Raw genomic sequence first — 24819 nt, 5'->3', positions numbered from 1 at the left:
ACGTCTCTGGGGCACGGAGAGGATTTGAACCCTAGCTTTCCTGGTTCTCCCTCCCATGCCTCTAACTACTAGGACTACTGATGCCTGAATGAGATGGCACCCTCCGTGAAGGCGCGTATCCTGAGACCACCTGCTGAAACCAAAGGGCACATCCCACGGCGTCACGGAGCGCTGCCCGGGCACAGAGGCCGCTAGGCCCCTCTGCTCCTGCGCCAGCTGGGGCGGCCGCTGCCTCCGCCCCTTCGCCGGAAGCCGCCGCTAGCGGCCTCGGCTGCTGACGCCGAGGGGCGGGCCCCGGCCCTGCCTCCCGTGCGGGAACAATGGGGAAGAGGGACCGCTAGCCAGCGGAGGCTGTGCCGGCATCGCCTTCTCCCTTAGCCGCCGCTCTCTGCGGGCAGAGAGAACTGGAGCCCCGCCGGGCCTGCAGCAGCAGCAGCAGACGAGAACGGCGAAGCCCGCAGCATGGAGCCCGGGCGGCGGCCGCCGCCGCCGCTGGTCTCGCAGCTGTGGGTGAAGAACCGCAGCTGCGAGGTCACCTTAGATCCGGAGCGGGCGGCGCTGCGCTGGGAAGAGCTGCAGCCCCGGCTCGCCAGCGCCAGAGGTGAGCGGCTGGGGGGGGGCCCGGCTCGGTTTCCCGATCGGACGCACGCTCCGTGGCGATTTCCGTTCCGGCAATGCCCGGGCTGTCACTGCGGATCAGCGCCAGGTGCTGGCTTGCTCGGTCCGGACCGAATGCGACTCTTGGCACAGTTACATATAGGAGGACACTGCTGCGGCTCTGGAGTATTTTCGCCTCAGTGAGGCTTTTGGTTTTCATCTTTTATTTTTTGTGGGCCGGCTTTGTGCATCTGAAAATCGCGAAGTATGTTTCTGTTTTCCTGTCGATGTGTAATGAGATGCACCAAGGCGCTTGTGTTAAGCATTTCCCCATAGACGAAAAGAGGGGGGCCCTTAATACTTGTGTAAAACTTCAGAATTATGAAAAGCAGCACCTGTATCTTAGATTCTGTTTTGTTGTTCCATGTTTATCTTGCTCGGATTTTTTTTTTTTTTTACTTAATATTTCATTTCAGTTCAACACAAGTAGGTGTTTAAATCCTTATGGGATTTGATCGAGATTGAACTGACAGTTGTAATAATTTGAGAACTAAATACACGTATCTCGTGGCCACTTTCGATGTTGCATGCACCAAGAAAAGAACATGATCATGGAGCAGACCCTTAATGTACTGTAAATGAGTTTTGTTATTTAATTATAGTTTAACTTGTCTTATCTGCGGAACAGCAGGCGGTGCATGACCTCTGAATACCACCACCGCAGGGCCTTCTGTTTGCTTTAGAAGTGTTTTGTCAGCTAAATGTCATCAAGGGTGAAGGAAATGCACAACCTGTTCTCATCAGCTCTGCAAAGTTTGCACTCTTATATGTTTGGTTTGTAATACTCGTTCTACTTTAAAAAGAATACTTTTTAAGTTTGTACTTCTTTCTAATAGTCTAAGGTAGCCTGAATTATAAAATAATAAAGCTATGGTCTTTTAGTTATTGATCTGATTTATAAATGTTTTTCTCCCATTTTGTGCTTGTGGGAAAATCATAGTAACATTAAATGTCTGTAGAAAATGACCCATGTGGCCTATCCAGTCTGCCCTGCAAGGTTTGTTTTTTTTAAGGATAGTAATTGCTGCTCTATGCAGATTACCTGTAACAAACAGAGCCCTATATTTAGGGAATGTAACAGGACCTTTAGCATCTTGATATCTCAGTTTTTAGTCAGAGCATTTTATATCTAGACACACAATAGACAAAACTCCTTAATCCATGTAGTTTGTAGCCCCAGATAATTGGAATAGACACATCATTCTGGGCCTGTCATGGGCTCCTGTTTCTAGAGTCCAGTGCAGCACTGGTTTCCACACCTTTACATTTAGGATTTTTTCATGAGCAAACATAAAAGAATGGCAAAATGGGTTGTTTTTCCACAACTTTGGTGTGTGACTGTGATGCCAAATGTTAGTAGTCCTTTATAGGTTCACATCTTGCTGTACTACTTTTTACAGTAGAGGGCCAGAAAGGGAAAAAAAGAAAGCCAGCTTGCACAAACTGGCAATACAGCTGCATCAAGCTCTCAAGAAGAAGTGGTAAGATGAATGTCAATCTAGATGAAACTGCAAGAAGACTCTGATCTATATTTAGATTATAATCAGGTGGGAAGTGGTCTGTTTCCTAGCATGGGCTGTAGATTGACTTGGCAACACTTCTCAGCTAGGGAGAAAGAGAGTGATATCCTGCAGGTGTTCTTTTTTTTAAGCAGGAGGATTTTTGATAGGTAGATCATTCTGTCACCTAATGGGATCCGGTGACAGAACATTAATCTCTCCCCTCTTTTCCTCCAACGTTGGTTCTTAATTTTGGCCAAAAGGCCAAGAAGGGACCTTTCTCAGCCTGTAGCTCAAATCATGCAGCTGGATCTTAGCCAAAAATAAGGCAAGAAACAGATATACCACCTTTTCCCTCTTCCTCCCTGTAATAAGAGAGGAAACTGCAGTTCTCTGCTGTTAAAAATTTAGAAAAATTAAAATGAATAGAAGTGGTTATATTGAAATCTTCACATGGCTTCTACAATACACTTAGCTGCACTCAGCCTTTCTCCTCCTTTCAAATATGTGACAAGTTGCTGTCAGCCCATAAGCTACTTCCTTATTATGGAAAAGGCAGAGAGCAAGAACTGATACCAGCTGTTAATGAGTTTCAGTAGATGGGCAGGGAGTTTAGCAGCCTTCGGTGATATTTCTTGACATCTGATTTACAAAACTTTAAAAAGAAAAACAAAAGGCCCTTTACAAAACAGATTTATTATACCAAAAATCCTGAAATGGCAACATCAGTGGCAGTTCATTACTTCCTCATTTAATAGAATTATGTCAGGATCAAAACTTTTTTTTTTTTTTGCAATGTACCTGCCTTGATTTTCCATTAGTTGAAGGTGGTCTAAAACCTGACACTTCTGTTTTCTATGGCTGCCCATGTTTATTTTATTTAAAATATTTCTCACCTGCCTATCTATAATCCTAAGTGATCAACCTGATTTAAAACTGACATACACCAAGACAAACACTGAAACCATATTAGAGGCTCTGACTGCCTCAGGTACCCGTTTAGATTGTAGGCTTTTTGGAGAAGGGATTTATTGCACCTGAATACTTTCAACATTTATACAGCGCTGCGTCCATCCAGTAGCACTATAAAAATAAGCCGTAGTATTTTATTAGAAAAGGTTCCACGTGGTTCGGCTCAGTGGTAGTCATGTAGAAGATGTGGAATTGATTCCTGGACTCAGCCTGTGTTCCCCTGATCAGCCGGAGCTAAAGATACTGTGGAGGCAGTGTTCACGGGTCTTTGGAGGAAAGGAGTCTTTGCCATTGATCAATGGCAACCCCTGCTGGCTAGCACTAGGTTACATGCATACTGGATTCCCAAGGGAGCTGGCTTTTGTAGACCCTCGCCAAGTGGTGTCACTGCAGTCAGTGGTTGCAAAATAGGAGAGAAAATTCTTAGTAGTTGCAAGTGAAGATTCATGGCCCTGTTGGCCAATAGAGACTGGTTCCAGTTGGCCAGGAAGTCCAAAATTAGCTGGAGAAACTTTCAGGCCAAAAAAGCAAAGGTTTCATGAACTATACTTATGCAAACCTTTTTTTATTTTTATGGTTTAGGTAAGCAGGTACTTTAGGAACCACGGAAGCAATGGAAAGGCACTGCCATAGTAAATACTGAATTGTAATTTTTCTTTAAAAAAAAAAAAAAAAAAAAAAGCTAAGAGGATGCAGTGAGAAATTTAGACAAAGGAAAAGCTACTAATAGTCTTGCTGATGTTATGGGAAGTTTGTGGCAATGACTGCTGATCAGAGTATTCAGCTCTTGTAACAATGGAACTGACTCACCCCCATTGAGAACAGGAAACCGGGTCTGGCTTCTGTGATGTGCGTCTGATGTATCCACAGTCACTAAAGGTTCTTCTCTCAAAGCCCACATTTAAATTATGTAACTGTTGCAGCTTTCATTAGATGCCAAATTAAATCACTTCCTTTTTATTTTCTTTCACTTTATGAAGGTTCTCTAAGATTCGTAAGGACTCAGCCATCAATTGTAGAAAATGGACAAGTTCCTCACAAGCTGTAGTCATCAGTGTAAAATGTAATGCCATGTGTTAACAGATGAGTAGTACAAGCAGTTGGAATGCTTTACAGCTGAGGAAAAAACTCATAAACTGTTTAAAAAGGCCTCATTAACTAAGGCGACAGGCTTTTCCATATCTAAGGCTTGCCAAGGAATCCTAAACCAGTCATAAAAGAAAAGTACTCCCAGAACTTTTTTACATCTGGCCATTTTAAGTCTTGTTAACAATTAACTTATGATCTGTAAGTCTAATCAGAGGAACAGGAGTCATGAGAGGAAAATCTCTCTTAGGAGTAATACCAGCAACATCTGGGCTGAGACTGAGCCTCCATAGTATCATAAAATGCTTCTCGCCATAGACTTTTGTGCAAGAACACCTGTAGCAAATATAGTGTAATGATATGGCGACTTTATACTGGAATTAAATAAAAACAGATTAGAGGGCCTTTAGTGCTTCCAACTAGGTTCTAAATCAGCTGCCAATATTGGAGTTAGATACTCAAGACTTGGCTCTTCCGTCAAGCTTTCCCAGAGAGCTAAAGCAAGAAGAAAAAAACAAGCATCCTTGTCTTACAACAATATGTTAATGTGTATATTGCTTCAGTTATATGTTCCATATTGGGTTGTTAAGTTGATCCTAGTTGTTCCGTTATAGATTGTATTGTACTATAGATTATCCGTTCATTACATTCGATATGTTCCATGTAAACCGCCTCCCCGGCGATAGTTATTTTTGTTAAATGTGAACCGGAGTGATATGTATTGTATACAGGAACTTCCGGTATATAAAAACCATAAATAAATAAATATCTTTTATAGGGCAGATCCAAATATCTTCTGTTGTTAAGGAGAGCCTTGCACAGGGCAGCAGTTCTATAGGAGAACATTCTTATTGGGTAAGAGCTTTTGATTTTCTTAGAGCAAAAGAGGGTACCTAGTTTGGGAAGATATGAAAATACAAGGCATTGGGGGGGGGGGGGGGGAGTCTAAATAGTTCTTAAAACTTGTCAAAAAAAATTTAATTTCCCAAAGATAAACAGACTTGCAAAAAAGAAGATATAGAACCGGCTTTAAACATTCCAGTCAAAGATCCACTGGTTCTTTATGGGTCAAATCCGAGAGCACCTTTTATTCTGAGCTTTGAACATTTCTCAACCGGTGTGTCGCCAAGCACATGCAGGTGTGTTGCCGCATTTCCCGCTCTCCTGCTGGCTCGGCTGCTCGTTTCTCCCTCTCAGCCGCTCCAGCGAGACACACTCTTCCTCTGCCTGGGATTGAAATGCTGATGGCCCGGGTGGGACACAGCAAAACTGCTGATAGAAACACTTTGGGGCAATGGTCTGCAATGTGCCTATGAACATGGGAGGGGCTGGGGGGGGAGAAGAAACCATGCCATTGTCACAAGTAGAAACAGCACTGGCCTGAGCAAGGGGAAGATTAGCGTGGCCTGGGGCAAGAAGAGGACCAGCGTCTGCTCCCATGGCCGATGGGACTCTCCTTTTCTTATCGTGGAGATGGAGGTTTCTGCTGCCATCACTTGTGGTTTGGTGGAGGGGTGGGAGAGATTGCAAGGGAGTATGTGTGTGTGACAGATTCTGTGTATATAAGTGAGAGAGAGAGCCTGTGTGTGAGAGACTGAGAGCTTGTGTGTATGATTGAGAGAGGGGAGAAAGTTGTGAGCAAACCCCCCCTCTCCTCTCCTCTTGCTAATTCATGACCATCTCAGGGCACCTGGAAATCAAACATTCCCGGATATGGAGCACAGAGGATATTTTTTTTAATCCTTTTTAGTTTTAATTATTCTGTTTTTGGCAGCATGTTTCTATTTATGCTTTATGTCCTCTCTTTTTTTTTTCTTTTTTCTTTGTGAGGGTCTGTACCTGTGACTGAAGTGAAATATTCTGCTGGCATGTAGTTTCCATAAAGGGATCTATAGCAGTCTGGTTTATTCTGTTTTCCTAATAGGAGGTGTATTGATGTTTTAGGGCCAGGTATGATATGTGCAGTGTTGCCTTTTCTTAGGTAAGATTGTTACTGTTTGAGTGCTGGCAGTTAGTGCTGTTCTGGTACGAGTGGATTACTATAATCTGTACTTTCTGTTCAGGAGAGTACTCTTATCTTTCCCTTCTGTCATTCTTAAGAAGAAAAGTAGTACTTAAGCTTTTTAAAAAATTTCCACCATGGATTGTAACGAGCAGTGTGTCTCATGTGCGAGTGTTGTTCATCAGGTATATCATGATGGGGGAAAAAACCACTGCCGTAGAGAGGCACTTATAGACGGCATGTGTACATAATCACTGAGAAATTTTCTTTCTGCAATATTATTGCATGTAAGTCATGTTTGCACATCAGCAGGTGATGCTGATGTATGAATGCGAGACAAATTGTAGCCATTGCTTAAAGCATCTTTCCCTCGACTATCTCCCCTTGTCTTCCCTAGCACATACACGCATATTACTACAAGAGGACTTAGCAAGGATGTTCACTGGAAATACTTAAGATTTGCTTTCTTCTGGTTGATATGTGTGATTTACAGTGTTGTATGATATCGTTGTAAACTCCCATAAAGTTAAACTTGTCCTATACAGCTTTTGGGTGACTTGATTAAGTGCTGCTTTATATACGCTCAGTTAGACTTTGTGAAACGTGGGGAAAACATGTTGGACGGTGACAAACTGAAGTGGAATTACCGTAACAGCACAAACGGAACAGATGATAGCCCTGCAAGGGCTGGCCAGAATCTGTAGGTGTCTCCTAGCACCTCTAGCTGGCCAGGGCTGAAAAAAGGTCCTGGGAGATGGAGCAGAGGCTTTTGCATAGTTGGAAGCTGTCCAGCAATACAGAGCAGCGAGCTCATCAAAGAATGAAAGAGAGAAGAGTACTCCAGAGAGGGGGGAGAGAAAAGAAGTAATGCAGGATTTTATGGGCAATGCAGCTGGGAATCATGAAATTGGAGTGGAGGAGGAGCCTAATGGTTAGTGCAGCAGAGTTCAAATCCCACCACCACGCCTTGTAACCTTGGGCAAGTCATGTTACCCTCCATTGCCTCAGGTACAAACTTGAGGGGGTTATTTACTAAAGGTTTTCTCCCATTTTTTTGTGTCTATAAGAAAAAAATGCTTAGTAAATATGGCCCATAGACTTGTAAGCCTTCTGGGGGCTAGGGAAATGGCTACAGTACCTGAATATAATCTGCTTTGAAGGGCTGAAAGGCGGAACATAAGTAGCTCTCGCTTCTCTTATTTTTTGTAAAGCTGCTTTCAGGACAAGGCACAGGGCTGAACAGCGTGTGATTATGGACAAGGAGAAAAGTGTTGGGGGGGGCTGCCAAAGCAGACATCAGGAGGCTTCCATGAGAGGCAGTGGCCCAACTGACTAGGACTACCAGCTGGGTGAGTCTGCTGTTAGACTCTGCAACCTGGGCAGGCTACACTACGAAAGGAGGTTATGCCAACCTGTATATGAGATGCTGCTTATCCAGTCTGCAAGGGCCTGGTGTTGCAAGGCCCAGAACTGTGTTGCTGTGAGAATATGAATTATTTCACTGCCAGTTCCTGGCAGTGAGGTTTATTTTATTTTTTTTTTAGCAATCTGGCAGTCATACAGAGCAGGACACGGGGAGTGTCCTGTTACGCTGTTGCAGTTATCAGCAACATGTACCACCTGGTAGACAACACCGGCCTCCAAAGGAAGCTGCCTGGACTGCTGCCATCTTGGCCTAGATGGTAAGGGAGGGTAAAGAAAACATCCCAGTGTTGTGCATGCGAGATGAAGGCTTCTGATAGCCCAGTAGTGAGCAGCAGTTGCTGCTGGGCTGTACAGAGAATTAACTCACCTCACACCAGAACCCTACAGTTATGCGATTTGCATCTTCTTACACAGCTGAGAACTATGCATAATACTGGATACTCATATTTAAATAATTCTTGAACACAACTGCCCTCCTTGCTGCAGGGCGAAGCATTCTTTATCCTAACGTGTGTGAAAGAGGATGCAAACTCAAAGCATCGTATTCCTATATTATTTGACACTTGACGAAGTGAAATTTCCAGTTATAATTGCTGTGGTGATTTGCATATCCCTCTCTTAGCATCTGCTTTGATATGTTAATGATTTTCTCCATGGGCAGTGCAGCGTGAGCACACTGCACAGGAAATCATAAAATGAATCATCTCTATAATTGGCTATTTCCCTGAATGATTTATACTTGAAAAAAAAAAAAACTGGGTGTTCATTGTTCCACAGCAATAAATGTCCCACATTAACATTTTTCTGTTAATTACAGGTTGTCTCCATATATTCTCTCGTTTTCATAGGTGACGTGCCTGGTCGGTGTGTACAGTGGGTAGTGTGCTTTCATAAGAGCACCTAGAGAGAAATTATTCTAAGCAAATGAGTGTCATTTTAGTTCCTGGGGATGCAGTTTTGCTCCCTAAGTGCTGAGCCACCAGTCACATAAGATTCTAGCACATTCATTCTGGGGTCACCGCTGCTTGGGTTCACACCCAAGGTGGTGACTGGAGAGTGAGTTCCATGTTAATCCTAGAATAACTGATCTAATTTGGTTATTCCAGGAGCAACTACTAAATGGACAAAGTGGATTTTGAAAGGTGTTTTTGGAGTCGACTCCAGGATTGTGTGAGCACAAATGGAAACTGATCCATGTTTTGTCCTTTGAGTATTTCCTCACTGGGCATAGAACAGAACGTAAAGAGAGAGTGAATAGTGCAGAACGGAATAGCAGTGTAACATATCTAGGGGGGAGAAAGGTTTGTATCTGAAGGTTACGTAACCTTTAGATGGTAAATAAAATATATATATATATATGATGCAGACCTGATTTTTATATTTGCCCCAAAGATATTTTTAAGTGGGACATGAGGCAAAGAATAATTCCCTCCTGATTTCATTTTGTTTTGCTACTTGTACTTTCCAAGAATTTCTAGATTGCTTTCTTTAAATGGGGTGAAGTAGGCACTGTGAACCTAGGTGCAGAGTAGGTGGTAATTCTGGTTTTATGTTAAAACCTGTACTCAACCAGAAAGGGTCTGGGTGACCCCCTACCTTAGCTTGCAGGTAAAGCACGGGTACCCAGTATTTCTCAGATGTATGTGCATTTTAAGCCCAGAGCTGCCCCCTCCCCCCACTGGTTTTTGTTTTTCTTCGTATGTGCTTCCTCACGGAGTCCATGAGTGCATGCACTTCCTTGGGAACATGCATATGTGCAAGATGTTGGCTGTTTTCCTTTGCTTCCATTCTGACTTGTGCAAGCTTTGGAGCTGTCCACTGGACCCAGGCCAGCATGGTGCCAAGAGGGTACCCAAGCACGGTGACTGCCTACCCCAGCAGGAGCACCCCCACTGCTCTCCTCTACCTGGCCAAGCTGGCTGCTGTCTTTTCATCCTTGTAATGCTCTAGGGCCCCCTTCTGCTTGGGGTCCAGTACGGAATCTCCTTGTTGCCACCTCCTCCTTTCAGCGGTGCAGGCCTCTTGATTATTGCTGGGTCTGTGCGATTTTACAAACCCCAATCATCTTGCCTCCACTACCAGTCTTGGTGCCAACCAGTTTCTTTTGCTGCCACGTCAGTCTGATCTGAGCAGCAGTGTGCGTCAACTAGAGCCATGACATTCAAGTGTATGACTTGCTATAATTGTTGGTTTCAGCAGGCATCACTTCCTGTCCTGGCTGACAGTCTGAAATGCACTCCGCCCGGTGGATTCATGCATTCCCTTAATCTATTATGACTGCAATTAAAAATGCCAAGATTTGCAGTGCAGTATATAAACATCTCTGTAAACAATTTGTAGATGTTTTGTCCACTACTAATAAAGTACTAAGATGAGATTCATTTCCTTAAATATTTGATGACAGCAAGACAGCATAGTAACACATGTGCAGTGGTGAGAAGACACCAGAGTTGCCTAGAAACATGGTGCTCAGCCAGGGCATCAGTTTGCAGAGAAATTTTCATTTTGCACCACATATATTGAATTTTTCCTTTTCATGCAAAATGGTAGGAAAGCTGTCATTTAAATCAGACCCATCTGTGCTCTGATCAGCCATCTTTTCTGCCCTCTGTTTTACAGTACTTTTACATTTTGGAAAATATTTTTAAAAACTTAGTTTCCAGTTTTTTATTTATTTTATTTATTTATTGTGTTTTAAAAAGGCAGAATTATACTTCTTGGACCAGAATAAAAGTTGTAGTAATTTCAGAATGCAACAGAACGTTCCTCCCCTCACTCTACGTACACAACCCCCCCAGCAGCCAGCTTGGCCAGGTAGAGGAGAGCAGTGGGGGTGCTCCTGCTGGGGTAGGCAGTCACCGTGCTTGGGTACCCTCTTGGCACCATGCTGGCCTGGGCCCAGTGGACAGCTCCAAAGCTTGTACAAGTCAGAATGGAAGCAAATGAAAACAGCCAACATCTTGCACATATGCATGTTCCCAAGGAAGTGCATGCACTCATGGACTCCGTGAGGAAGCACATACGAAGAAAAAAACAACAGTGGGGGGAGGGGGCAGCTCTACACACACACCCCCACCAGTACACAACCCCCCTCCTTGAAATGAAATGATGGGGCAAGTCCCAGAGCTTAATCACAGTTAGCTCTGGTGCTGACACTCCAGAGTGTTTCCAAAGAACAGGGGAAAATAAAAGGCCTTTTGCTGTATTAGAAATTAATGCACTATTGAGTCTTCGCATGAATAATTCATGCGATCTATCAAAAACAATGCTTTCTCAGACTCCATACATGGGTCGCTCTAGACTGTAATGAGATTCTGCCCTTGTATAACTGCATTTACTGCTTCCTTTTTTTTTTTTTTTGTTGTTGTTGTTTGCCTGCATTTTCATTGTCTGTTTTGGAATAAATTGAGTGTGGCCAGACACCTTTTTCTCCTCCTCTGCATGACCTGCACCTGATTGATGCTCACTACTTGCGCCTGACATTCTGCACCTAATGGAATGCAAATTACTGTTGCAGCATTTACCCGCCAAAGCCGGGGGAAATGGACATTATCCCTTTTTATTAAGGTTATCGGCGGGATACATTTTTCTTTGCAACTCCAGGGCGAGGCTGCCTCTAAATTCCGATCACAGAGTAAAAGCTCGGCTCTAGCCCAGTAAACGCATAACGATACCTGGTCTTGCTGGGAACGCCATTCATTTTACTTTTGTTTTTATAGTTCTGGCTAATGCTTTGGTTGACTACCTAATTATCGATAGCTTATTGTATGTCGTTTTGTGTAATGAATGCCTTCCCTTGCTAAAGTTAAGAATTTCCAAGGCACATTGTACTTATTGCTTTTATAATGTGTTGGAGCTGTCCAAAGCAAAATGAATTCAGTTGCAGCTCTTGCAGAGGTCTTTGCGATAAATAAGGCTTGGAGAATATAGTGAATTATAATATCATTTTTTTCCAAAACTTTAATTTCTTTTCATAAAATACTTCTGAGGGCCTCAGTAACTGCTGTGCGCCACCATGCAGAAGGGACCTGGTTCAGTCCCCAGGTTGGGGTCATCTACTCCTCTGGGTTGGTTGGGGCTGGGGTTGCTGCAGAGGGTAGCAGTCACAACCCTGGGAGGAAGGCCTGGTCAAGGATTCAGGGTCCCATGGTTGTAGAGTTCTGGAGGGAGCCCTGCTCCAAGGCCTCCAGCCCAGGACCCATCACCGCAATGTCTGTAAAACATAAATTGGGAGCAGATATAAAACAGGTGCAATAAATCTCTGGGCAGTTTCAAATGAAGGCTCATGTTTCCCATTGCACTTGAAATACAAAGGAGCAGGAGGAAACTGCCAGGTCAAAAATAAAGTGTTTGTGAATTCTTGATCAGGAATCCTTTTGTCAGTGACCTTGGTATCTGAGATTTTCATAGGAATTCATGAAAAGTTCGAGAGTAGTGCGCAGCACCCCAGCCTTGGAGGGGCCACAAACTGATCTGGTTTTCAGCATAGCCACAATGAATATCAATTGGATATATTTGCATGCAACTGATCAAATGACTGAGTTAATTTTGCATATTTTTTGATAACCCTGAAAGCCCATACCTTGTGTGTGGTCCTCGGACAGGGGTTGTGCATTCTTTTCTAAGGAAAACTAATCAAATATTTTATGCATGTTTTGAAAGATCAACCTTAGCCAACAGGGGTTTTCCAGCTACTTCAAGCTCATTTGGTTGCGGAATATTTAAAAATACAGATGGAAAGCTGTAATACCAGCGATTTTTGCATCAAGCAGAACTGAGAAGATAATGAAAGGAAACCATTGCTAGAAGAAGTGAGGAGCTGTATAGAAAAAACGATTCTTATGCAAGGGATAATACAAAGACTTGCTTCATATAAAACAAATGATCTACCGTAGATTGCACAAAAAGACTGGCAATAAGATTAACCCAGCTGTCTTTAAAACTGATTGACTAGGGTGTAATCAAATGGTATCATGCAGACACATGTTGGATCATCCTAAAATAGAAAGAATGGTAAACAGCAGTGTTCCTCCTCCTTTTGTATGGGTGGTATTTGGTTTAGATGTGAGACATGAGAGCAAATGGTGTAAGACTGCAGAAGTAGCCCAAAGGAAAGTAACTAGAAACTGCAAAGAAGCAATGGTAATTTTGTTTATGGCATGGCTCAATCTGCTGGGCTAGACGGCAGCTTTTGAGAAGACCATTCCATTGAAAAAGGAAAGATAAAGACATTTCATACAGTAGAGGATTAATTTTTCAGTTTGTAGGAGCAGCACATTTTTATACCTGATGTGTGACTTGTAGATAGCTGAGGATCAACTGGATCAGGGTGGGAGAACTGAAAGAAAGGAAGGGGCTGGGAATGGATAGTCGGGGAGTAGCTTGGTCTAAGTTACATTGTTGACTTAAGTCTGGATGGTATTGCAATTGTCTGATTGTATTTATATCTGGACTTTTATTATTTAATCCAATCTAAGAAATGCAAAGTCACTGTAAGGCCATTTATTGTTAAAACTGCTCTCTTGACCTCTGGGAGCAGCCATGTTAGCTAGGGTCACAGATTACCTCATTCACTGGCTCTAATTTGGCGTTTAGCAGTGTCATCCCACGTGAGGGTATTTGACACTGTGATGAAAATGACCACCCTCAGGGCTCAGGAGAATTGCAGGATAGCTGCTTGAATCATTAACAAAATGACTGGGTTGTGGAACGTATGCTTGTTTTTTTTATTGGACTCCTCCTTCTCCTTTTGGCTTGTGCCTAAATTTGAACCTGCCCTAACTGGGGCTCCGGTACCATGAGCCTTCATTTACAGGGTAATTCCTCATTGTTTATTCCCTCTTATCTGCTCATCTAGCCCAGTCTTTGGTGAGACACAGGGACCATGGTCTGTAAGTGTCCGGGTGGCACGATGACTGGGTCTCTTTCTGGTCCAGAGAGCGTTGTGCGCTGCAGGTGCTGTGCCTGGAAATTGAGCCCAGGTCAACTGCACAGCTCTGTTGTTGGACCAGCCCTGATAGTAAAATTTGTAACTGATACCGGTTGCATATTAGTACAGGCCGTGTATATTTCTGCCAGTGGATATCTTTCTGAATGTCCATTTAGCTCCCTAACGTACGCTAAAATGTAGGACAAGTAAAATGGTAGTTCCTTAGTTATTTAAAAGTAAAAAAGAGATGTTCTAAACCAGTTTTGAAGCATCTCATAACATAAGCAGGTCTTGAGTATGTCCCGAACATAAATGCTATGCAATATATCTATAGTAGGGACACAAGTATGTGATAAAATTATATGTGCTGAGTCTAAGGACACTGTGAGTGTTTTGTTTTGTTTTTTTGTCTGAGAAGTTAATGACAGCGGTCTACTGACAACGATGTTTATTATATATCAGGGTTGGCCAAACCCGGCCCGATGATAGATTTTTTTTTCTGGCCCTCCTCCTCAATCTGCCCCATTCGATCCAGCGTGCCGCCACCTTCAGCGTCATCAACAATGACCTGACATCGCAAGCCTTTGATGACTTAGAGCTGGATATCAGTGGCCGGAAGTGACATCCCCCTCAGCAGGAGCAGCGGGGCAGGAAGAGGAGGAGCTGTGCCACCAGCAGGTCCCATCCCACCGGCTGCGAAGAGAGAAGAGACCCATGAGGCTGTTGGATGACCCCATGAACGCTGGTGGCGAAGCGAAGAAGCCGTGCGGCTGCCGGTGGGTGCCGTGCCACTGGCAGTGAAGAAAGGAAGAGGCCACCAGTGGCAAAGAGAAGAAGCTGGGCAGCTGCGGGCAAGGGGAGGGGTGCAGCGAAGAGAAGAGGCCCATCTCTTTCCTGCCTCCCGGTGGTGCAGAAGCTGTGCAGGCGAACCAAGCCCCATCTGCCATCTCTGTAGGACTCGAGTAGTATTAAAAGCTCACAAGGGCAGAATGTTCTCTGTGCTGATCTTGTGATACACGAGATCAGCATGGAGCAAGTACTAACCACGACTCTTCAATACCGCGTGGCCTGCAGAGAGGAGCAGCAGAGTAGCTTTGACAATGGATGTGCTCCTCCCCGGCATGTGGCAATAGTGACAGCGGCATCTGAGGAGCAAGAGAGGCTGTGAGGCTGCTGTGTGAGAGAAAATGAATGGGTGCCTGCCTGGAGGTCCTGTGTGTATGAGAATGAATGGGTGATTGCCTGAGGGGGAGGGGGGATCTTGGAGTCAGTGAGTGAGTGAGTGTGTGTGTGTATGTTTGTGTGTATGTGAGGGAGTTGATGAGAGCGTGCATGGATGAGAAAGCATTATGTGTGTGTGTGTGGATGAGAGAGAAAGCTCATGTCTGGCCTACTAATCCCTGACAATCTCGGCATCTGGAAATCAAAAGTTCACAGGTATGGAGAGCGGGGAATTTTTTTTTTTTTTTAAATCCTTGCTAGTTTTAATTATTGGGTGATATCTGTTATGTCTGTTTTGTCTGTCCTCCCTGCTAGGGGGTGAGGAATCAGAAGGCTAATGTGGACTAAACCTTCCAGGTAGGTAGGTGCTTGTCCCCAGGTTTTCTCTTACTTTCCAGAACCTAGCAGACAGACAGAGATACACACAGAGCCAATTTGTACCATTTGAAAACATTCATTCTGTAGCCAGCAAATATCTTGGTGCATACAAAATCAGTCTCCCTTTGTGTTTAATAGTTAAGGTTTACTGCCAGCTCTCCTTCCTGGGGAGGGAATGCTACACGTTGCAAGATATCCCTGCGCACTTATCTCCAAAAATCATCTCGCCAATAGCTTCCTTTTGTGTGTGCGTGTACGTGACAGCCAGGACACGGTCACTTGTCATTCCTTTGTTACATCCCAATGTTCAGCCTCCACCTGTTCACACCCGTTCATTATTGCTGACCATATGCTCCCTTCTCCCTTTGTTCTTTAGTTTTGCTCCTTTCTGGAAAAAAAAACAGTTGTACAACCTTTTTCTCAAATCCTGTCCCCCGCAGAGGTAACTGAGACACTCTGGCAGCTAGCTGAAGGCGCATTTTCCTCCGGGCTTGCTCAGTGTCCCATATGTTGATCCCTGTATGTTCTGTCTTTTTGTTCAGTGAAACAGAGCTGGCCAGGCCCTGCCACGCAAGGACCGGTCATTCTTTGGACTCGCAGCTGTGCATAGTTCTACAATAGATGAATTTTCAACTAATGTTAGGAATTATTAGAAAGGGAATGGTGAATAAAACGGAAAATGTCATAATGCCTCTGTATCGCTCCATGGTGAGACCGCACCTTGAATACTGTGTACAATTCTGGTCGCCGCATCTCAAAAAAGATAAAATTGCGATGGAGAAGGTACAGAGAAGGGCGACCAAAATGATAAGGGGAATGGAACAGCTCCCCTATGAGGAAAGACTAAAGAGGTTAGGACTTTTCAGCTTGGAGAAGAGACGACTGAGGGGGGATATGATAGAGGTGTTTAAAATCATGAGAGGTCTAGAACGGGTAGATGTGAATCTGTTATTTACTCTTTCGGATAGTAGAAAGACTAGGGGGCACTCCATGAAGTTAGCATGGGGCACATTTAAAACTAATCGGAGAAAGTTCTTTTTCACTCAAGCACAATTAAACTCTGGAATTTGTTGCCAGAGGATGTGGTTAGTGCAGTTAGTGTAGCTGGGTTTAAAAAAGGATTGGATAAGATTTTGGAGGAGAAGTCCATTACCTGCTATTAAGTTCATTTAGGGGTAGATTTTTAAAAATAGCGCGTTCGCGTACTTTTGTTTGTGCACCAGGCGCAAACAAAAGTACGCTGGATTTTATAAGATACGCGCGTATCTTCTAAAATCCTGGATCAGCGCGTGCAAGGCTGCCGATTTTGGGCAGCCGGCGTGCGCCGAGCCGCGCAGCCTGTCTCCGTTCCCTCCAAGGCCGCTCCGAAATCGGAGCGGCCTTGGAGGGAACTCTCTTTCGCCCTCCCCTCACCTTCCCCTCCCTTTGTCCGTAGATTTACGCCTGCGAGAAGCAGACATAAATCTACACGCGCCAGCGGAGTGCTGGTGCGCTGTGCTCCGACCCGGGGGCTGGTCCGAAGGCCTGGACCACGCCCCAGGCCCGGTGCCATGCCCCCGGTCCCGCCCCCGAAATGCCGCGCCCCACCCCCGAAACGCCGCGTCATTGGTTCCCGCCCCCCCCCCCCCCCCCCGACATGCCCCCTTCCGAAAACCCCGGGACCTACGCGCGTCCCGGGGTTTTGCGCGCGCCGGCGCACAAGGCCCTGCTCGCGTAAATCCGGGCGGATTTACGCGAGCAGGGCTTTTAAAATCCGCCCGTTAGAGAATAGCCACTGCCATTAGCAATGGTAACATGGAATAGACTTAGTTTTTTGGTACTTGCCAGGTTCTTATGGCCTGGATTGGCCACTGTTGGAGACAGGATGCTGGGCTTGATGGACCCTTGGTCTGACCCAGTATGGCATGTTCTTATGTTCTTATGTTTGTTAATTGTTGAATTAATCTTTTTATTGGTATGGTTGCTGTTCATGGAGTCTTAAGGGGGACCCCTCCCCACTTACAAAGGGGAACTCTGGCCCCTGTTCCGATAAGCACCAGTATTGTGGCTTTTTTTTTTTTTTAAGTTTGCCCACCCCTGTTACATATCATTGAAGCAACTCCTGAAGAAGCATTCGTGAAACATCGGCCATTGTTGGGCTTTGTTAATGAAGCATTTCTAAGACTGTTCTATCCTTTTTTTTTTTTTTTTTTTTTTTTTTTACTTGCTTTATACAAAAATTTCCTTTAACAAATGTAGTTTTTGGATTCGGTGTCCTGGTACGTGATGCTGTGCAATGCAGGGCACGCTGTCCGGCTTGCTGATATCTCTGGGACTTAAAATTTTAATTTTCACTTTTCAGTTAAAATCCTTGCTGTAGGATGCTTGGTTTAAAAACACTTGGGTTTTCGTGTTCCTGTTTATTGTGTGCCAAGTCTAAGGAATCCAGCCAGTGCATCTCACTTGAAAAGTTATCATTTTATCTTCTATTTTTTTATTTCATGGTGGTAACCAAGGAAGAAAATTTTATTTAGGAAAGTGGACATGTGAAATCATGGGGGTTGTTTCATCCTGTTTTCAGGAGCTGTGGATACTGAGGAAAACCTAGTAAGATGTTTATGCTGTTTTTTTTAAATTTAAAACTCTATGAAATTACAGCCTTGTTTTTCACGTTCTTGCCACTGAAGATGCGTTGCTTTCTTAAACTGTGGCGACACGTGCAGCGTTTCCATCAGATGTGTCAAGTTGTATAATCGATGGTGTTAAACAGAATATCCTGTTTTCCCCCAGGGCTCTGCTTGGCAAGAGTGCTGCACAGAGCAAGAGGCCTGGTAGGTCGACTCACTGAGCAGTATCCTTCAGGTACGGCTCATCTTCCTCAGCTGCTGGGAGAAGATGCTATTTGAGTGGTTCTGCTGTATTTGGAATGCTTTACTTCTCCTAGGGCCTGACCAGTCTTCATTTTGAGATGCATATTCCACAAAGTGCATATTAATTTTAAGGTTGAGCTGATCTGGCATTTCCAAGTTGTGGCAACAATTGACTTTTTGAACGAGAAGAGGGAGGGCTCTTGGAGTAATTGGCACGAGAGGTTTGGGCCAGAGTCTCCCTTGCTGGTTCTGTGCGTATATATTTGGGCAGTGAAAAAAAATAAAGCTCTGCAAATTCTGCACATTTATCGAGGACCAGCAGCCGCTATCGTCATGCATGATTCTGGACAACGGACTTGAAAATGCCACTCCTGCAGACCTCTAAATTTGATAGAGCGATGCCAGAAATAGGACTGATTTGCAGTCTAAGACATAACTTGAAGTATCAAAATTTTAAAAATTAAAACTTGGATTAAAAGTTTTACGAATTTGCTCATACCGAAACGGTTAAAAGAAATTAAAGACCTCTTCGAAAGAAAAGCCTGGTAGCGTTCTAGGTGCTTGTAAAAGGCATTGCTTTCCAATACAGTCTGCTTTGTGCAGTGTGCTGTGTTTATGTGGAGCCAGAATGAGGAGGAGGAGGTGGATTTTTTTTTTGCACTGCCAAAAACACAAAACATAGTTATAACCCAAATTTACTAGAGTGAAAGAATCCTCGAGTTGCTTCCATGAAAGGATCGTGTCTTTAGGGAAATGTGGTTTTATACTCGGGTACTCTTTATTGAAGTGGTTAGAAGAGGGGTGTGAAATATTTGGCATGCTGATTGAACCTGGTACATTTTAGAAGGGGGGGGAGGGGGGCTAATGAATCCTGGCAAATTTGGGCCACGTGGGCATATTTATTGAAATTTGATAGTTCATGATGCACAGAAATCTGTGCTGGACCGATTTTGCTCGGGATTTCTCCTGAATCTGAAAACTCATTGCTGATTTCATGAAAATCCACATCAAATTTTTGCCAGAAAAGAAGTTTGCTAAACCTATAAAAATTACTGCCGGAAAAGCCAGAGGTCAACTAGGATCTGTGGCACTATAATGGGGAAGTAAATTGGGAAGGCTAGATGGACCTTATAGTCCATATCTCTTGGCAGGTTCTGTTTCTATGTTACATTACTCTGCAGCTTTTTTTTTTTTTTTTTTTTGTGAAGTTTGCCCATCTCCAGTGGTTATATGTGTTAATTGCTTGAACCTTAACTATTACTTGGAGAGAAGCCATGCACTTATGCAGTTAGCTTATGTCTGTGAACATCTCTGTACAGTTAATTATTGTTTATTTGGTTATTGCATGCAGTTAATGCTGTAGGGAAGTGATTCCACTGACTGTCTGGAGTGTCTCGGAGACTACAGACTGTAAAGAACGCAAGTCAGCTGAATCCTTTGCTGTAATTAAAATAATGGCGATAAGTGACCTAATTCTCATGTACTATAATGGTTCTGAAAGGGGGACTAGGAAAGAGGCTTGTCGGGTGGGATTGTTTCTCTTTGGGTAAAGGGAGCCTATAATCTTAATTTCATGTAGTGTTTTTAACTTTAGCATCCCATAGCGGGTGCCGACATATATTTTGGTGCCCACAAGGCCCCTTGTGGCTGCCCAGAAGACTGCTTATGCTATTGCACTTGGCACTTTATCCCTGAGAGTCCTGGAGTGCTTGAGCCATCGTGTCCCGTCGTCTTAGCACCAAGTGTTGCCATTCCGCTCCTGTAGGAGCCCTGTGGACCTGCTTCCCAAGAGTGATGTGTGACATACTTCAGCACCCACAAGGCCCCTTGAAGAGGGGGTGGTTATCAGCAAAGGGCCCACCTGATGGAGAGTCTGCCTAAGGGCCACACCAAAGGGTCTTCCCCTCTATGCGTCCCTTCGTGCGCACCTGAAATTAACAAGGCACTGCATTACTAGGGCTGGTATGGGGGTCATTGGATTGTGTTCAGTATATATACTGAAGAGAAAGGAGTTGACTGTGCCAAATGTTTAACGTCCATGCCTATAAGGAAGGCTTTGGGATCTTAGAGTGGCAGGATCCATGCATCTGGGGTTCAATAATGCACGTTTGATCAAAAATAAGACCAACCAACAATGATGTATTACGGAATTTTCTTTAGCTATGTTGTATATTTCTGAATCCTACACTATTCCTCGTAATACCATTTGATTTACTCGGGCTTGCCCTAATGGGTTCACACTTCTTTCATAAGGACCATCCAGATAAGTAGTGGAGTGGGTTAGCAATTTATCAATCCCATTTGAATCTAGAGGTTCTTGCCATTTGTCACCTAAAATTTTCAGAAATTTCAGCTATTTAGTATATTTAAATTGCAATTTATTTTTTTTTTTACTGGTATACTGTCCTCCATAGGGACATAGATCATCTTTGGAGGAACTAATGAGTTTATGTGCAGAATTACTTTTAGATGGGTCATTTTTGATCTTTTTAGGGGATTATAATGTTCATATTGATGCCCCTACACCAGGAGAAGAACCGAATTATGTTCAATGGATAACTGACTTAGACTAGTTGGTTTTAATTTGGATTTAGTGCATAGATCATTTCTAGAGATGACTTGGTTAAACTGTACACAGTCTCTAGACTGGTCATTCCCTTGTGCTCAAAAATGGGTGATCTGTAAAGAATTTGGATCTGGATCTTTTGGCCATTTTTATATGATAAAGAGAGTGAGCATCTGCAGGATCCTTGTATTGATTCAGTGATTTTTAACTGGAATGTAAAATTGCACAACTTTGTGCTGCAGGTTTCCCCGTAAAATAATTTTCCATTAATGTACAGAAAGCTACAGGTTGGTATTGGTATACCTTTGGCCTTTGCTTAGCCAAAAAAACAGATTAGACAAGCTGAAAAGAAGTGGAGGAAGGATCCATCAGAATTAAGGAAGCTTGTAGACTATGCTACTGTGAATATAACTGGCTGCTTAGGGAAACAAAAAAAATTCATTTCCAGAAGGTGTTATCCCTGACTGAGGATTGTCCTAGGGAACTTGCAAAAGTAGATGCTAAATTACTAGCACCATCGTATGGAACGGAGAGCATGACTCAGGTCTGTCCGGTATGGAGTTGGTTACTTACTGAACTGAGAAGATAGTTGGAATATGTCAAAGGCTTTCCCAAGGACCTATAAAGTCAGGGCCGCTGACGACAGTCTATGTGGACCCCTTACTTTGCTATCAACTTCTTTAGGGATCAGAAATAGTGGCTCCATAGACTTGGGTTTGTTTTCAAAATTTAGGGATGCTTCAGCTTGAGAGGTTGAGAAAAAATTAAAACAAATGAGACCACCCACTTGTGCATTAAATCCAGCTCCATCTAAATTAGTGAAGCTGTTGAGATAGCTCGTGTTGATTTAGCACAAGGAAAATTTCACAACTTGAGACCTTGCCCCAAAAAAGGGGAGGTTAGGTATTGGGAAGGTCAAGAGTTATCGTTTGAAGTTTATCACACTTAACATTTCAATCAGGTTTCCTAAAAGAAAGTTATCCTATACTCAAGCATTTATAGATTAAAAAAAGATACTATATGAATACCAATCAGGATGCCAAAGAGGACTCTGTAACGAGACAGTCTTGCTTAGCATTCTAAATATTAGATTAATAGCAGACACAGGCTATTAATACTTTACGTCTTGGGCTACTTTTGATGCGCTAGATCGCTTGCGCCTGTTTGCTTGGGCTGGATCAGTCTGGGGGTGGCTGGTGGGTGCTTTAATGGTGCAGGTTTTATCTTCAGGATAGGAATGGGAGTTCCCCAGGGTCGGTAGTGGCGTCACTCTTGATTAATGTATCCATGGTTCTTGTAGCTGATGGTTTTAATAAATGTAAATGATGTCATTAATTCATTCAATCTGGATAGCTATCTATATGTGGTTGACATTCAGATTGTGGCTCCAGTTGATGGAGATCAAAAGGGAGCCATTACAAATATCAATGTTTGATTTGAGTGCTTTGGCCAGATTAGTTTGATCAGAACAGATTAAAATTAAATCCCAGCTAAACTGGAGGCATTCCATATTAGCCATAGGGACAGTCGACTGGTAATCCCACTGTCTGTGCTTACTTGTTTGAGTCCCAAAAACTCAAATTTCATCTGTGGTGAGTTCTATATTTTTATCATCTTAAGCAAATCTGACTATTGTGATTCTGACATTGACAGATTTAAAAATCATAATGCATCAATTAATCACTAGCAGGCTTGAGATTTCTGAGATTTAAATGTATTTGTTGAAGCACACTGCAATATCTGGCCAAGCTAGCAAAACATTGTAATCCAGTTAGATACTTGCTTTCATCCCAAAAATCTTTTGGTGCTTCCTGTTACCCATCATATTGCTTTTAGTTAATTTTGTCCAAAAGTGTAGAATACCTTGCCATTAGTGGTAAGCCTAGAGGCAAAGCTGGTTAAGGCCTAGCTTTTTACCAGTTTAGGTTAATGGATGTATGAGTACATTTGATATTAATTTGAGTCTGGGAATGTGAGCGTAGATATAATAACCTAGGATTGCAGGTGACTTGGGGGTCTAAGAATTAGGATAGTTATGAGATGGAAGAGATTTTTATGATGGTTTCTTAAATGTTTTTGTTTAATTTGGATGCATTTGTTCCATTAAATGTAGTTTATTTGTCTGAATTGTGAGAAGTTGTAGGATCCATCAGAGTTTAAGAAGAGAGGGGATGAGTTTTATTGGGCTTGTACCACAATTTGATGTCTCTGAGAGGAGTGTAATAAAATATTATTAAATATATAAATACGGTGTGATGCTTTTAAGTGTGAAAAGTAACAGTGACTGGCAAGTTGCCAGTAGAGACAGGAGGAAGGAAAAACGGAGATCATGACTCGCCTCTATTTACATAATTTTGATTAACTTAATCATAGTCCTTCATATTTACCATGGTGCATCACCTGGTTTAATTCTACTGGTTTGACCTTTCATAACTGAGTTCTTATTGTTTTGAACCACATTTTATGCCAAATTTATCTGGCAAGTACACAGTCAGCCTCTGCTGCTTGTATCAAATGTAGAATGGCTTCATTCATGAGCACCACAGGTTTGAAAGAAGGGCTACAGCTGTAGATGGTACATATGTGTATTAGTGTGTGTGTGTGTGTGTGTGTGTATTGAGGTTTGTTTAGTGCCATTTATTGTTATACCATCTATCTTTATATGATATGGTGTTTATATGTATTAGCTGATTTTATTATTTTATATTATATATTGGTAATGATATGGATGTTTATATTATAAACTGTTTATATTTTGTAAACTGCTGTAGCATGCCTTGAACACTTTTAAGAAGGTGTATTATAAATAAAATTATTGAATGTCTTTTCTTTCTTTGTAAAAGCAGCTGTACCTCCTACTTATGGGAAAATAGATTTAGGACCCTCTCTAGCAGTCCCAAAAGCTTACATCTTAAAACATTAGTTAGGCTGGTAAAAGGCGACTTGGCTGGTTTTCTTTTAACTGGTTGACTTCCCACAGCAAAAATGAACTTGAATAGGAGCCATTACTGCTTTAAAGGTTGATCAAAGGAAGTATTATGTCTTTAAAAGAAAAATGTACTTTGACTCTGTGCATGGGTCACCAGATGTTACCTTTGCTTCATGTGTGACATATTAAGGAAAGCTGGGTATCCTGTTTGTTTTTGTGCCTAGCAGTTGCTTCTTGCTTATTTGGGCTTCCCCTTCAATTGGAATTGACATTGGGGGGGCTCTGGTGCCGTGAGCTTGCTTTCGCATATCCCCCGGGAATTTTTCCTCTCTCTACTATCCCTTCCCAGCTCCCTTAGTCTGCTCATTGCGGCCACGATCCTCAGCCAGAGTTCATGCAACAGGGCTTTTGGGAATCCTGCAGTTGTCTTCCCTAAATCTGGTGTCGCTTGATGACTAGGGCCTGAACACCACCTCTGTATTGTCCCCAGCTCTGGCTGGTGTGAGAAGTGGAAATCCTAACCCCAGAATCAAATGCAGGTCCTCTGCAAATGTCTTTTTTTTTTCCTGTTACTAAACAAAACAAATGTTGTATAGCCTTTTAGAAGATGAGCTGGCATAATTTACGGAGTATGGTTTTTATTGACTGAGCAATATTTTAAAGGCTCATGTCTGTTTTGTGAAAATCATTTCGTGTTTAGAGACGCACGAAGCAGTTTGAATCAAACTTGTAACCTTCACTGGTCCAAAATGCACCCCCCTACACTGCTGATTAAGGGGCGAGGGCAATCACTAGAACAGTCATCCCCCCCCAGCCTGAACATTGTATGCTCAGGCCCAGCTTGACCTTATGGAGAGGGGATCCGAACCGGCATGCCCTTCAAGGCAGTGCACCACTCTGTAGTCCGACCAGCAACACCAGTCCACAGCAAGCATTTTCGGGTAGCAATTTTGATACGGGGCAATCCCTGTGAAGAACAGAGCAATATGAAAAAGGCAGCAAATTTTTTTTTTTTTTTCCAAGCATAGCTTCGTTAGGTGTCACCCTGTTTTGCTTGACTTTGAATTGTGATTGATTCTTTCTGTTTAAAGGGTAGTAGGCTACAATGATGTCTTGGAATAGCAGACTCATTACAGATTTCTGCAGTTACCGTGACGTTGGGAGCATGCACAGAACTTATTGCAGACAGGAGGACCATTTTGTGAAAAATTAAAAAAAAAAAAAAAGTGAAAGCAATTCCCTTAACATTTCACATTGTATAAATTCTATCCAGAGTAGCAAGGAGGAACTAATACATTTTTGGTAT

General features: G+C 43.0%; 1 protein-coding gene across 1 annotated transcript in view; it reads left to right on the top strand.

Annotated features, from left to right (window-relative positions):
• Window positions 1–253: 253 nt before the first annotated feature.
• The window catches only part of CERK (ceramide kinase), a 116681-nt gene continuing 92115 nt past the window's right edge, over window positions 254–24819 (top strand). The window contains exon 1 of the mRNA XM_029615796.1: window positions 254–601. Coding sequence (XP_029471656.1) covers window positions 463–601 — 139 coding nt within the window. The 5' untranslated portion in view covers window positions 254–462. The remainder of the gene's footprint in view (window positions 602–24819) is intronic.

The sequence above is a fragment of the Rhinatrema bivittatum genome, chromosome 9, assembly GCF_901001135.1.
Source record: "Rhinatrema bivittatum chromosome 9, aRhiBiv1.1, whole genome shotgun sequence".
Taxonomy (NCBI): Eukaryota; Metazoa; Chordata; class Amphibia; order Gymnophiona; family Rhinatrematidae; genus Rhinatrema; species Rhinatrema bivittatum.
The sequence above is the reverse complement of the archived record's forward strand: the minus strand, read 5'-3'. Positions and strand labels throughout refer to the sequence as shown.